This window comes from Ascaphus truei, chromosome 3, assembly GCF_040206685.1.
Source record: "Ascaphus truei isolate aAscTru1 chromosome 3, aAscTru1.hap1, whole genome shotgun sequence".
Taxonomy (NCBI): domain Eukaryota; kingdom Metazoa; phylum Chordata; class Amphibia; order Anura; family Ascaphidae; genus Ascaphus; species Ascaphus truei.
This window is the reverse complement of record NC_134485.1, coordinates 56,507,564-56,520,727: the sequence shown is the minus strand read 5'-3', so window position 1 is coordinate 56,520,727 and position 13,164 is coordinate 56,507,564. Positions and strand designations below refer to the sequence as shown.

Below are 13,164 nucleotides of genomic sequence, written 5' to 3'. Positions count from 1 at the left end.
CTGGCCGTTAGTGTGGCGCGGGGACTTAGAAATTATTACAGTATTTACCCAAACATAGTGCGCATGCGTAGGGACTTAGGATTTAAAAGATAGAAACAAATGCACATGGATAAGTTTGTAATAAAGCACATGCATAGGGTACTGACTATAGGTAGAGGATAAGGGTATATAGGACCTATATTGCACACTTAATATTGAGTGATTGTACAGATAAAATTGTTAACAATCCCCCATAAGTATATTATACTACACAATGTGTCAACTTACAATGCAGTGGTGGATAAGTCAATTAAACAATTCAAGAGGTATGACTGTATATATGCACAAAATTTATTGTCTATACTCATTATATACAGCACATATACACACCTAACACAGATATTAAACCCACTGTTGGGTTTAGAACTTTATTAGAAATGTATTCAGTTACTAGACAATGTAACCATTTTGACCACAGGTATTGTAACCATTTGTCAACATGTAATGATTTGTACCAGAGTATCACCACCCCTCCGGCACTTGTGATAATTGTCCTGTGATGACATAATGGAAGGGGAGGGGTCCTCCTCCTTCCGTTCCACTTCATTGCAGATTGCATCCTGTGCAGCTGACACTATCTCCCCTAGAAAAACGAGCAAGCATTTTATGACATAGCTATTACGTAATGGGGCCCCGGGAGTGTCAGACCCCATAGCGTAGTAGAGACGTCTCAAGCTTAACCCTTTGGGTGCCCATCAGTTCACCTGAGTAAATCAGAGTGAAATCATCCGAGATCTGCTCTAGAAAGGTATAGGGAAGGTCAGGTGACTTGAAGGGCTTTCTAACCCCTTACTCACCCCTCCACGGTCACACCTCCACGGTCATGTGAGAAGCATCTGGTGTGCTTGATGCGTGCCGGCCAAAGCGCGATTGTGACACTACACATATTACCTTATCATTTATTTTAAGTAGCGGAATAAATGTCACTGCTGCTTAGAGAGTTGTTTTAGCTGTTCAAAGATATACCAATTATAATGACCTTTGCAGAAAGGGACATTGATTCAGCAATAGTTTAAGAGCCATCTGGGCACATTCATCAGATAATGGTCTCAATGGAGCAACTTCAGTGCAGATGTAAAGTACTATTATGCCAAAACGTATCTTAAGAAGCAAACAGCCCCCCAATTAACTTACAGTATGTGGACATGGGCCAGCTAACTGATTAGCAACATGAAGTTATTCTCTCTGTTTTGGCTAAATATCCCAAAATCCATACATTAAAATGTTCCAACCCTTCACCTATAGGCAAGAGGCAAAGAAATATCAAATGTAATTATTTGCAGAACCTCCAATCTCTGTTTATTAAGATAAACTATGCAAAAACTGTTGTAGCAAAATGTGTCCGAAAATGTAATTTACTCTCTACAAAGCGTGCAACCGATCAATCAGAGCCCAAAAGTATTACTTATTAATGTTTCGGCATTAATATAGAAAATATACAGTGAATAGCTTACAGAAAAAAATATTATTACAAGACCATACAGTACAGTTGTAATAAATGCAGACAGTTTCTTAAAATAATGAAAAAAAGAAAACAAACAACACACGACTCGCATAGTGTATTAAATTCAATTATATTGAATTAAAAAGTGGTAAGTAATGCACGTACATCAATGCTTAAAACAATAGGCAATACATGTATTTTGGCACATGTTACCAGCACCGCTCTGCAGATCCTTTCATCCAGCAGACATTCAAGTCCTGCACCGGCAGATTAAGGTAAGGTCCCAAATCGGCTCCCGACAGCCTTGAGATAGTAAACACAGCCGAATCCTGTGGTCAAGCCGACCGGGACATCACGATCTCTCCTCCTGGACACCTGCACCGGTGATTTCAGTGATTTCAATAACGGATGGGGAAACAGCCCATGCGCAAACACCGCCCATGTATCGGAACCCACGCGGTCGCTTAATGACGTCACTGGACCCGCGTCCGACACATATGATCGTCAAAGTAGTATAATGGGCAATAAATGCACTTAGAGCAGGCAGGCAAGCAGGGATATACAAGGAAACAGCCAAAGTCTAAGAGACAATGTACTGTGTATCATAAAATCCTACGTGTTTCATATTGGATCAATACTTCTTCAGGGATAATTGAACTACAGCATGAATATATATATATATATATATATATATATATATATATATATATATATATATATATATATATAAAAAAAATAGAAGAAAAGAAGCGCCAAATCCTAGTGCATTACTGTGCAAACTTGATAAATTTAATACCCAAAAATCTCAATAAAATAAACTCACAAACATAGAACAATTAAAAGCATTTTATGAGATATACTCATGCTCCAAGGACCAGGAAAACGCTGCTTGACTGCTGTCTTGGCTCCGTCACACCTCTGGATCTGAATGCTGCCTTTGCTGTTCACCGATAGCAGGAACTGACGTTTTTGGCACTCCGTAGTGATCTCTCCCCGGGTATACACCAACAGATGCTTTTTTGTTCCCACCGGGGACGATGAGTATCGCGGACCAGCGGATGACGTCACAAAGATGGCGGAGGATACCGGACCGATTGAATTCAAAGCAGTTCTGGAGCAAGCGTTTGTGAAGGTCCACTGCACACCTTCCCTACGCGTTTCATCAGATGGACTGACTTCTTCAGGGGAAGGGCTCTTGTGGAAAACTTGGTAGATCCAGTATCATCCTCATCCACTGATATCGGTATCACTCCTTTAGTATGTCCCACAGCCAGTTATATACATTCACCTTTTGTCTCAAAATCCACTTTCTTCCCCTGATTCGGCAGTCTGTGGTAGCAGACGTGAAGGTTTTGATAGCTGTGAAGCGTGGCCCCAGAGCAGGTTGAGGATTAGAGGATTAGGTGTTGCAAAAGCAAAGCGTGAGGGGTGGGACCCCCAATTATTGGTACAATTATTTTGACTCCATAGGACTATCTGCATTGAGCAGACTAAGGAAGGTTCACAGCACCACGTATTTTTTATTCAAAAAAATTTTTTTATGCATTTTTTATTTTATTTATTTTTCTTTGCTTGTTAGATATTTAGTATTGTGCTTTATTGGTATTGAATGATTATTATCATTTTTATTGGTACACTATTTTACTCATTGTAAAATTTAATTTACTATTTTTATATTTTTAAACTAACACTTTGTTTTCTGGCATCTAAGACAACAGCGCAGTCCTTCCTTGTACATATATATATATATATGTATGTACACTGAAATGAGAAAACAATGTTAGTTATGATACATAACATGGTAATAAAGGAATACATATATATATATATATATATATATATATATATATATATATATATATATATATATAATGATAATCATGACGGCTAAAATATTGTAGATGCATTTAATGCATCTATAATGCATTCTAAATTTGGAATAAAAACTGGTTGAAATGACTATCTAGTAATATATTTAAAGACAGTTAGATCGGAGAGAACTTATTATTATGAGGACCGATATCAGTAAAGCTGTTAAAATAATAAATTATAAATACCGCACAATATAAAACAATCAAAATTGTTTAAAAAGATTATATATATATATATATATATATATATATATATATATATATATATATATATATATATATCATAATACAAAACCTTATTACTAATACAGGGACCAGACGTCTAGATCATCATTAAGACCTTCAGGTGCTAAAGTATGCATATTGAAGATCCAAAAGCTCTCTTGTCTAGAGAGAGCTTTTAACCTATCATCTCCTCTATGATTAGGTGCTACAATTTGAATAGCTTTATAGTTAAGTTTTAATGGATCACTTTTATGATGGGTTTTAAAATGACGTGACACACTATGTTTTTCGTACCCAATTTTAATATTTCTAGCGTGCTCTAAAATTCTAACTTTGAGCTGTCTTTTTGTTCGTCCTATATACTGTTTACAACATGGGCATTCTAAAAGGTATATTACAAAGGTGGTGTTACAAGAGATGCAATTGTCAATATTAAACTTCTCCTTTGTTACAAAAGAACTAAAGCTCTTCCTCTCTTTATTTAATAGTTTACACGCTTTGCACTTCCCACAACAGAAATTGCCAACTGGTTTCTCTGTCAGCCATGTAGTTTTCTGTGTAGGTTCTTTATAGATACAGGTAAACCCTGTTATAGCGCGACCCATTATAACGCGAAACGGTTATAACGCGGTCTGAGCATGGCTCCCGAATTGAAAGCCTCCATTTTGCCGCCTTACCTGCATCTCAAATCCTCCATTTTGCCACCTTCCACGTGCTCATCTCTCTTCATCTCTCTCCTCTTCCTGCTGTCCACGTCATCTCTCCGTCGCCTGCCATTGGGTTGTTTTTTTTTTTTTTTTCAAACATTCAATTTAATGCTTTATTGACTACCAGACACAGACACCAAGCTTATGGTGTAGAGGTAAGAGGCAAGGCATTGGTATCAGAAGGTCCCGAGTTCAATCCCTGCATGTGTTTTGTACAAAATGTATTAATGTTTATTTGTGTCTGTGCCTGTTAGTCAATAAAGCATTGAATTGAATGTTTGAAAAAAACAAATGGCACACGACAGCAAGAGAGCAGAGAGATATGAGCACGTGGACAGCAGGAAGAGGAGAGCACTGGTAAGGCGGCAAAATGGAGGAGAATTAAATCTGTAATGAGGAGGCTCGGTGAAATTTTAACGCGACCCCGGTTGTAACGCGGTCTTGGGGTTGTGGACCCCAAGGACCGCGTTATAACGGGGTTTACCTGTATCAATATCACTAGGAGCCAAACAATTTTTTTTAATTATTAGCTTTCCTAAAAATTAACTTTGTTTTTTTCTCTCAAGGAATGGACCAAGTATTGGATTGTTCGATAAAATTCTTTAATTCTTATTAATAATGTTTTTTTTTTCTCATAACTTACCGAATTGAAATTGGTAATAAATGGTACGGATATATGTTGATTTTCAGAATTATTATATTGATTACTGGTTTTTAATTCCTTTTTCTAACCACTTAGAATACAGTTCCTGTCCATATTAGTAACTTTCAATAATGCTTCCAGAAGATTGGCACCATTATAGCCTCTTTGAATAAATTTCTCAAACTGCATTGTTGACTGTTCTTCAAAGTCTTTTATCTCTCTACAAATCCGATTAAAAGCATGAATTGTTCGTTAGGGATATTTTCAATCCCTGATTTTTATGGTTGCTGCTTGCCAAAAAGTAGGTTATTGGTGTCAACCTTCCAAAAAAAAAAGTCTTAGTTGTAACTTTGTTTCCAGGTTCAGCTACTAATTGTAAGTCCAGAAATGTGATGATATTTGTATCCCTTTCTGATGTAAAAGTTAAATTTAAATAATTTTGATTTAAAAAGACAGTGGATTCATTAAAGGAGACTTCACCACCCTCCCAAACACATAATATGTCATCTATAAATCTGCGCCACAATATAATTCTATTTGCAAATGGGTTATTGTTAGGGTGACCAGATTTTCAAAATGAAAAATCGGGGCACAATGAAAAATTATTTATAAAACAAATTACATCACGTGACGCACCCCGTTGCCATGACCACGAGACACTGAAGTCAGGCGGTGACATGTTGCCATGACAATGTGGCATCACGTGATGCCTCGGCACCATAATGCGTCCCGTTGGTGGGGGCTGCAGTGTGTGTCTGTGTGTATAGGAGGTGGGCCCTGCAGTGTGTGTTTGTGTGTATTTAAATAATGAAGACATTAAATAAAATTAACAAATTAAAATTAAATAAATAATTAATTGACATAAATTAAAATTAAATTAAAAAAATGTAGGCATTAACTAAAATTAAGACTTTTAAAAATGTGACATTTCTGACCCTTTTTGTATATTACATTTTGCAAAATAGGGTCTCTTGCTCTCCTCGTGGCAGTCAGTGACATCATTGCCATGCAGGGCCGCAGACAGCTTTCCCGGGGCCCAGGAAGAACTTTTTCACCGGGGCCCCTACCCACGTTTCGGCGGCCTTGCGAGAACCCCCCCTTCTCACACACCTCCTCACTCTCACCCCACCTCACACTCCCCAGTCACCCATTCCTTCCCCCCCTCTCTTACAGCCCCACCCCCATGTATTTTTCTCCCCTCCCCACACTCAACCTCCTTCCCCAATATACGTGCACACAGCCCCTCCCCTCCTCATACTCCCCCCTCCTCTCCTCATACTTGCCCCCTCATACTTCCCCCTCTCCTTATACCTCCCCCTCTCCTTATACCTCTCCCTCTTCTCCTCCCCTCATACATCCCCAACTCTCCATATACCTCCCCTCCTCTCCTCATACCTTCCGCTCCTCATACCTCTCCCTCCCCATCCTTTCCTCATACCTACCCACTCCCCCACCTTATATCTCCTCCTCCTCATACCTTCCCCTCCCCTCCTCGTACCTTCCCCTCCCCTCCTCGTACCTTCCCCATCCCTCCTCGTACCTTCCCCATTCTCCTCGTACCTTCCCCATCCCTCCTCGTACCTTCCCCATCCCTCCTCGTACCTTCCCCATCCCTCCTCGTACCTTCCCCATCCCTCCTCGTACCTTCCCCATTCCTTCCCCCCCTCTCTCTTACACCCCCACCCCATTGTATTTTTCTCCCCTCCCCACACTCAACCTCCCGCCCCAATATACGTGCACACAGCCCCTCCCCTCCTCATACTCCCCCCTCCTCTCCTCATACCTGCCCCCTCATACTTCCCCCTCTTCTCCTCCCCTCATACCTCCCCCAACTCTCCATATACATCCCCTCCTCTCCTCACACCTTCCGCTCCTCATACCTCTCCCTCCCCATCTTTTCCTCATACCTACCCACTCCCCCCACCTTATATCTCCCCATCCTACCTTCCCCTCCCCTCCTCATACCTTCCCCTCCCCTCCCCTCATACCTTCCCCATCTCTTCCCCATCCCTCCTCATACCTTCCCCTCCCCTCCTCGTACCTTCCCCATCCCTCCTCATACCTATACCTGCCCCATCCCTCCCCATACCTTCCCCTCAGCTCCTCATATCTCCCCCTCCTCATACCTTCCTCTCAGCTCCTCATATTTCCCCCTCCTCATACCTCTCCCTCCTCTCCTCCTATGACACACACACAGACAGACAGGACACACACAGACAGACAGGACACACACAGACAGACAGCACACACACACACAGACAGGAGATACACACACAGACACACAGACAGACAGGACACACAGACAGACAAACAGGACACACACACACACACACACACACACAGACAGACAGGACACACACACACACACACACAGAGAAGCAGCTCACCCCATCCAGCCCCGTTACAAAGCCCCGCCCCCGAGATCCTCTGACCTCCAACCAATCCCCTGCTTCTACTCTCTAACGTCCAGCCCACGCCATTCTAACATGGAAAAAATACTACCCGGCTGCCGCATCCTCCTCCTCGGTGCCGCCGCTCGCTCCCGCCGCGCATCCCTCCCCCCCGTGCACGAGGGAGAAAAACCGGGACATTCCCGGGACAGACGGCAACCAGGACAGCCCAGCAAAAACCGGGACTGTCCCGGTAAAACCGGGACGAATGGTCACCCTAGTTATTGTGCCACGCTTTGCTCCCATGCACCCATATATAGGTTAGCATAACTGGCAGCAAAACGTGTACCCATTGCTGTGCCGCAGATTTGAATATAAAATTGTGTTAAAAAAATAAGAAAATAATTGTGTGAGAGTATAAACCTAATGGACTCCAATATAAAATATCCATTCAACACATGTAAATCAGGGTCACCCATTAGATATTGGGCAATAGCATCAACACCTTTCATATGTGGTATATTAGTATAAAGAGACTGTACGTCAAAAGTGGCCCAACGATACGTGGTTTTCCATTCAAATTTTTTAAAGGCAAAGCACAGCGGTTGTATCTTTAATGTAAGAGTGTAATTGAAGGGGTTAAAATTGTATGTCAGCTCACAAGTCTCAGGGATTGAAAGGGTTAATATAATCTGCTAGCTTTATCCTTCTTATATGAGCTGTTCCAGTACTGATAGAATTAACTCACTATGCTAGTTGTAATCTTTATTTACTTCTGTTGTTCTCAGTTTGTCTTTCATACAATAGCAAGAGCTGTAAAATGTCCCAAACAAGACAGCTGTATGCTCTTGATAAACATTCCCTGTATTTCTCTTTGTAATGTAGAAGTAGAAACTGCCGGCCAAACACAAGCAAGACGTAATGATTTAATAATGCTTTGTCCAAAGACACAGATACATAACCTCTACAGAAACTAGTTATTTCTCACATTGTTAAACATAATATGTTATGTATTAACAAGCCCTTGGTTTTCTGTATAAATGTCGGGGCACAACTGAATAAAACTTTGAAGTGTGGAAGCAGCCCTGTTGTCTGACTCCTATCTTCCCTAGCTCGTATTTGTCTGTGTTTCGGAGACTGCTAAACCAGTGCTGTCAAAATCTCCCTGGGTTGCGTGAAGTGATTCCTACCAAAGTAAAAAAGTAACGCTTTCAGTAATAAACAAGCATTTTTTTGTAAGAAAAAAATCAATATATTGGGACAGATTAGATGTTAATGAATTTATTCCTGACACAATTGGTCACAATTTGTGTTTAGGTAGTTTACCACTCTTTTCTAAGATCCTCATCACTGCTCCACAACCGTCAGCATGGTTTATTGACATATATAGAGCAGTGTGAAACCCAGTGACTTGGAACGGCGCTATGACAACAGTGATAGTGATCAAAAGTAATATACTGTAAATGTAGAAGTTTGGTGAATCTGAAAAATTCTCAACCTTCCAGGGAATATGCACTGATTCCCTTACAACAGTTAGGATCCAGGGCAGGAAGGGAGCGATGTCATCAGGAACACCCAAAAAAAAACATATAAATAATCATAGTGTAGTACATATTATAAGTGTGAATCAAACTAGAAAAAACTTGGCTCTTGTAGATGACCTACTTACAAAAAGTAAGATAAAAGACAGCAGGTTTGTGTAAAGATGAGTCTTTAGGCACCTCAGCTTGAGACCGCAGAACACAACAGTAACTACTGGTAGCAGGCTGGATGATGTATTCACGGGGGCTTCAACTCCCAGTCAGGCATATGCAATCATACAGAGATGGAAGGAAACCATAGTGTTTTACCAGATAACACCAAACTTTATCAAAGAAACGTGTAAGCCATGTACTCACAATGTATTAAATGAGCACAATCACATAGGAGTTTTCTTTAGGCAGTAGGTATGACGGCTCGGCGGATGAAAAGTCCTCCACTCCACTCACTATCCCTCCTCGAGGGTGCCCCCTCGTCCGGTGTCGGATGGACGACAGACGCCATCCATCCGACACCGGACGAGGGGGCACCCTCGAGGAGGGATAGTGAGTGGAGTGGAGGACTTTTCATCCGCCGAGCCGTCATACCTACTGCCTAAAGAAAACCCTTATGTGATTGTGCTCATTTAATACATTGTGAGTACATGTCTTACACGTTTCTTTGATAAAGTTTGGTGTTATCTGGTAAAACACTATGGTTTCCTTCCATCTCTGTATGATTGCATATGCCTGACTGGGAGTTGAAGCCCCCGTGAATACATCATCCAGCCTGCTACCAGTAGTTACTGTTGTGTTCTGCGGTCTCAAGCTGAGGTGCCTAAAGACTCATCTTTACACAAACCTGCTGTCTTTTATCTTACTTTTTGTAAGTAGGTCATCTACAAGAGCCAAGTTTTTTCTAGTTTGATTCACACTTATAATATGTACTACACTATGATTATTTATATGTTTTTTTCTGGGTGTTTCTGATGATATATAGAGCAGTAACATCAGTGGTCACCAAATAGTACCCCTGTTTCCACTCAATTTCATCTAAAAGAAGCAAAACATCACACGTATCTTTCAAATATGATCTCTGACTTTTAACATAGCTTTGTAGGAAACTGTCAATTAATTCGGAGAGATTGGAGGTCATAGACCCGATGCCCGAAATTATGGGCCTTCCAGGTGGATTTAGTCTATCTTTGTGGATCTTTGGTAAGAAATAGAAGACAGGGAATCTGGAATCCTCAATGTTCAAAAATTTAAATCCACTTTCTTCTAAAATTCACTGTCTCTTACCCTCAGATAACAACAAATGTAGTTCTTGTTTTAAAATGTCTGTGGAGTTAGATTCTAATTTCTTATAAGTATTTGTGTCCCCAATGATCCTAGCAGCCTCCTTCATATAATATGATTTGTCCATAATAAAAAATTCCTCCGCCCTTATCTGCTTGTTTAATAACTAGACTAGTGTCTAAGGGCAGTTCTTCTAAAGCTTAATTTTCTATTTTAGACAAATTGTCAAATGTTCTGCCTCTTTTAGTGGTGAGAGCTTCCAAATCTTTATTTACCAACTGAAAAAAATACCTCTAAATGATTCCCTTTGGCATGACTAGGGTAGAATTTTGAATGTTGATCATTTATCATTGAATCTCCAACACTAGACAATATTTTTCCTGGTTCAAATACTGGGTTTTCCCAATTCCTTATCTCGGTTTCTTTGTTAAGAAAAAATATTTTAAAAGTTAAAGTTCTTAGAAATTTTTGTGTGTCTATGAACAGATTACATTTATTAAGCCCAGTAGAAGGGGCAAAAGTAAGGCCTTTAGAAATCACTTTATTCTGTGTTTATGTTAGAACCTTATTTCTTAGATTAAAAATGTTTCCATATTTTATGGTCTCTATGCTTTTTTTACTTGGCCTCCTTTGTCCCCCTTGTTTCCCTCTGACATGCATCTTTTTTTAATACTTGGGGACGTGTCTTTCTCTGTCAGAGGTAGGAACCTGTTTCTGGTCTCCCAAGAATTGGAAAACTTCAGCTGATCTTAAAAATAAAACAAAAACAAAACCCCTTCCCTTAGTTACAGATTGACGTACTAGGGTGGGATATATTTGTTTCTTTTTCCCTTCAGTTCTACCTTTCTGTTCATGCTGTTTCCCTTCTTTTATTTCCCAATATGGTCTATAATGGTTATCAGACACGTCTATTGGTAATGGGAGTTTTAAACCCTACATGTTTCTTCTGGGTCAGCATAGTATATCTATAGGATGTATCTTCATATGATTCTCATTTATCATATGTGTTATCTTTATTTGATTTTTCTGAGTGATCAGAATTGAAACTCCTATTCGGATTATAACTGGAATCAGTTCTATTTTTATTCCAGCTTCTTTCAATTCCTTTTGAGTAATCATTCTGATCCCTTCTGAATTCTTTGTTTTAGTCATAATTATCTCCTTTTCTAATGAATATATATTGTTCTGGAGGTCTGCATCTCTAGTCTCAAAATCTAAAACCTTTTCTAATGGTCCTAGATCTACTTTAACCCCTTCAATTTCTTTATCAAGGGAATCTAGGTTTTCTGGTGTTAAACAATGATTAACCTCATTAGGTCAAGTTAACATTTGTCTAAAATTAAATTCCAGTTAGATATAAAATCTTAATCTTCTAAGTCAAAATTGTTTTGAATCCTCAAACCCCTCGGGACTGTTTTGCATTCAATGTATCTTTCAAGAAAAACTAGACCCCACCAGTTTCTGGTGTCTTTTAGTAATAAATGTTCTAGTTTTTAAAAAATGTAATCCACTCGCTCTTTGTCATCTGACTCTACAACCTTGGCATATTTTACCCTTGAAGAAGCGGATCAATCCGCGAAACGCGTAGGGTGACGTCACACACCCTGCGTCTTGGCGTTCTGCGCGCTTATCCCTATACCCTCTACAATCGAGAGGCTTTGGAGCCACGCCAGTATCAGCCTCCTCCGAAGGCGGATTCTCACGAGAGAGGGAGAGGCAGAGCAGTGTACTGGCAGTGGAGCCGATGTCGCGAGCAGGAGAGGTCTGGAGGCTTTCTTAACAACTCCCCAGCAGACGGAGGTCAATTCCGACCACCCAGCAGGTCTGGGTAGGAGAAGGAGAGGACATTCCGGCGGTACATCCGAAGCGGAGGAGCAGCCATCCAATAATCATTTCAATGATCTTGACCTACTTGCAGCTTGTAAGTAGGATTCTTATAGTTGCCGGACGCAGGACAAGTGGATGTCTAGTTTTTAATGTATTTTGTTCTTAGATTTTTGTCTTTTTAATAAATAGTCTTTTTTGTCCATTTTTAGTGCCTGCTCAATCACTATATTTTTTTCATTTTTTTCTGTTTTGTTTTTCATGTGGTCGTTATTTCCACATCAATATTTTTTTGGTGAATTTTCCCCTAACAATATCACACTATGTTGTTTTATTTATCTCTTTCCATGTGCTGAGCAACGGCTGGTTCCAGTTTTCTACATCCTTGGAATTTTTTGGGACTATTTCAGCATCTTGTCACCTTCACACGGTTGTATTTGTGCACATTCACTTTTGGATTAATTTATATGTTAATCGTCTTATATACAGTGGGGGCTACACTTACTCTCAGGCGGCCTGCACCGCGGGTAATTTAAAACCCTGTGCAGACGCGGCCGTTTTTTTGCCCGGCGCCGCAGGCGCTTCTATTGTTCGGCGCCATTCAGCGCTGATTGAAGAAACGGCCGCGCGCGGCCGCAAGATGCGGCTGGCACGCGGCCAAGTTCGGCGGCTGCCGAAAAAAGCCCCGAAAAATTGCGGGTAATTGTAAGAATAAAGCTGGCCGCAGCAGTATATTACAATTATTTTATATAGTTGTAAGGACGCCCCTATCATCTGTTTTTTTTTCTGTATTATCACTCACTTTGGGTAGTTAGTGGTTTTTAGTTGGCAGCCCTAATTATTATAATCACTTTATATTGTTATTAGAGTGTTAACTATTGATATATATCAATTTTATTTAGAATAGCGCTACACAGCTTACACTTTTTTCCTGACTCTACAACCTTGTCAGATTGCAGAATGGATTGTAAATTAACATTTCTCGCTTGTCTCTTAGAAAAAACGTTGGATGCGACATAATTGCAAAGACACCAAACTCAAAATATGTGACTTAATTTAATTAGTGCTGCCGTGATAACTGTGAAAAGTGCAATATTTGAAAAAGATGGTTATCCAAAAGCGCTTAAACCAATTAAGTACAATTCTTATAATAAGAATAACGTGATCATTCCATGAAGATAATCATAAAAGTACAAAATAATTCC

At 40.1% G+C, this 13,164-nt stretch overlaps 1 protein-coding gene across 6 annotated transcripts in view; it reads right to left on the bottom strand.

Annotated features, from left to right (window-relative positions):
* EPHA6 (EPH receptor A6) overlaps window positions 1-13,164 on the bottom strand; it is an 833,380-nt gene that overhangs the window by 658,478 nt on the left and 161,738 nt on the right. The window contains exon 1 of one of the 6 annotated variants that reach the window (XM_075594041.1): window positions 4,257-4,344. The exons of the other annotated variants lie outside the window; for them this stretch is intronic. Within the exon in view, the coding sequence (XP_075450156.1) occupies window positions 4,257-4,262 (6 nt within the window). The 5' untranslated portion in view covers window positions 4,263-4,344. Of the gene's footprint in view, window positions 1-4,256; window positions 4,345-13,164 lie in introns of those variants that run through there. 6 annotated transcript variants of the gene reach the window in all.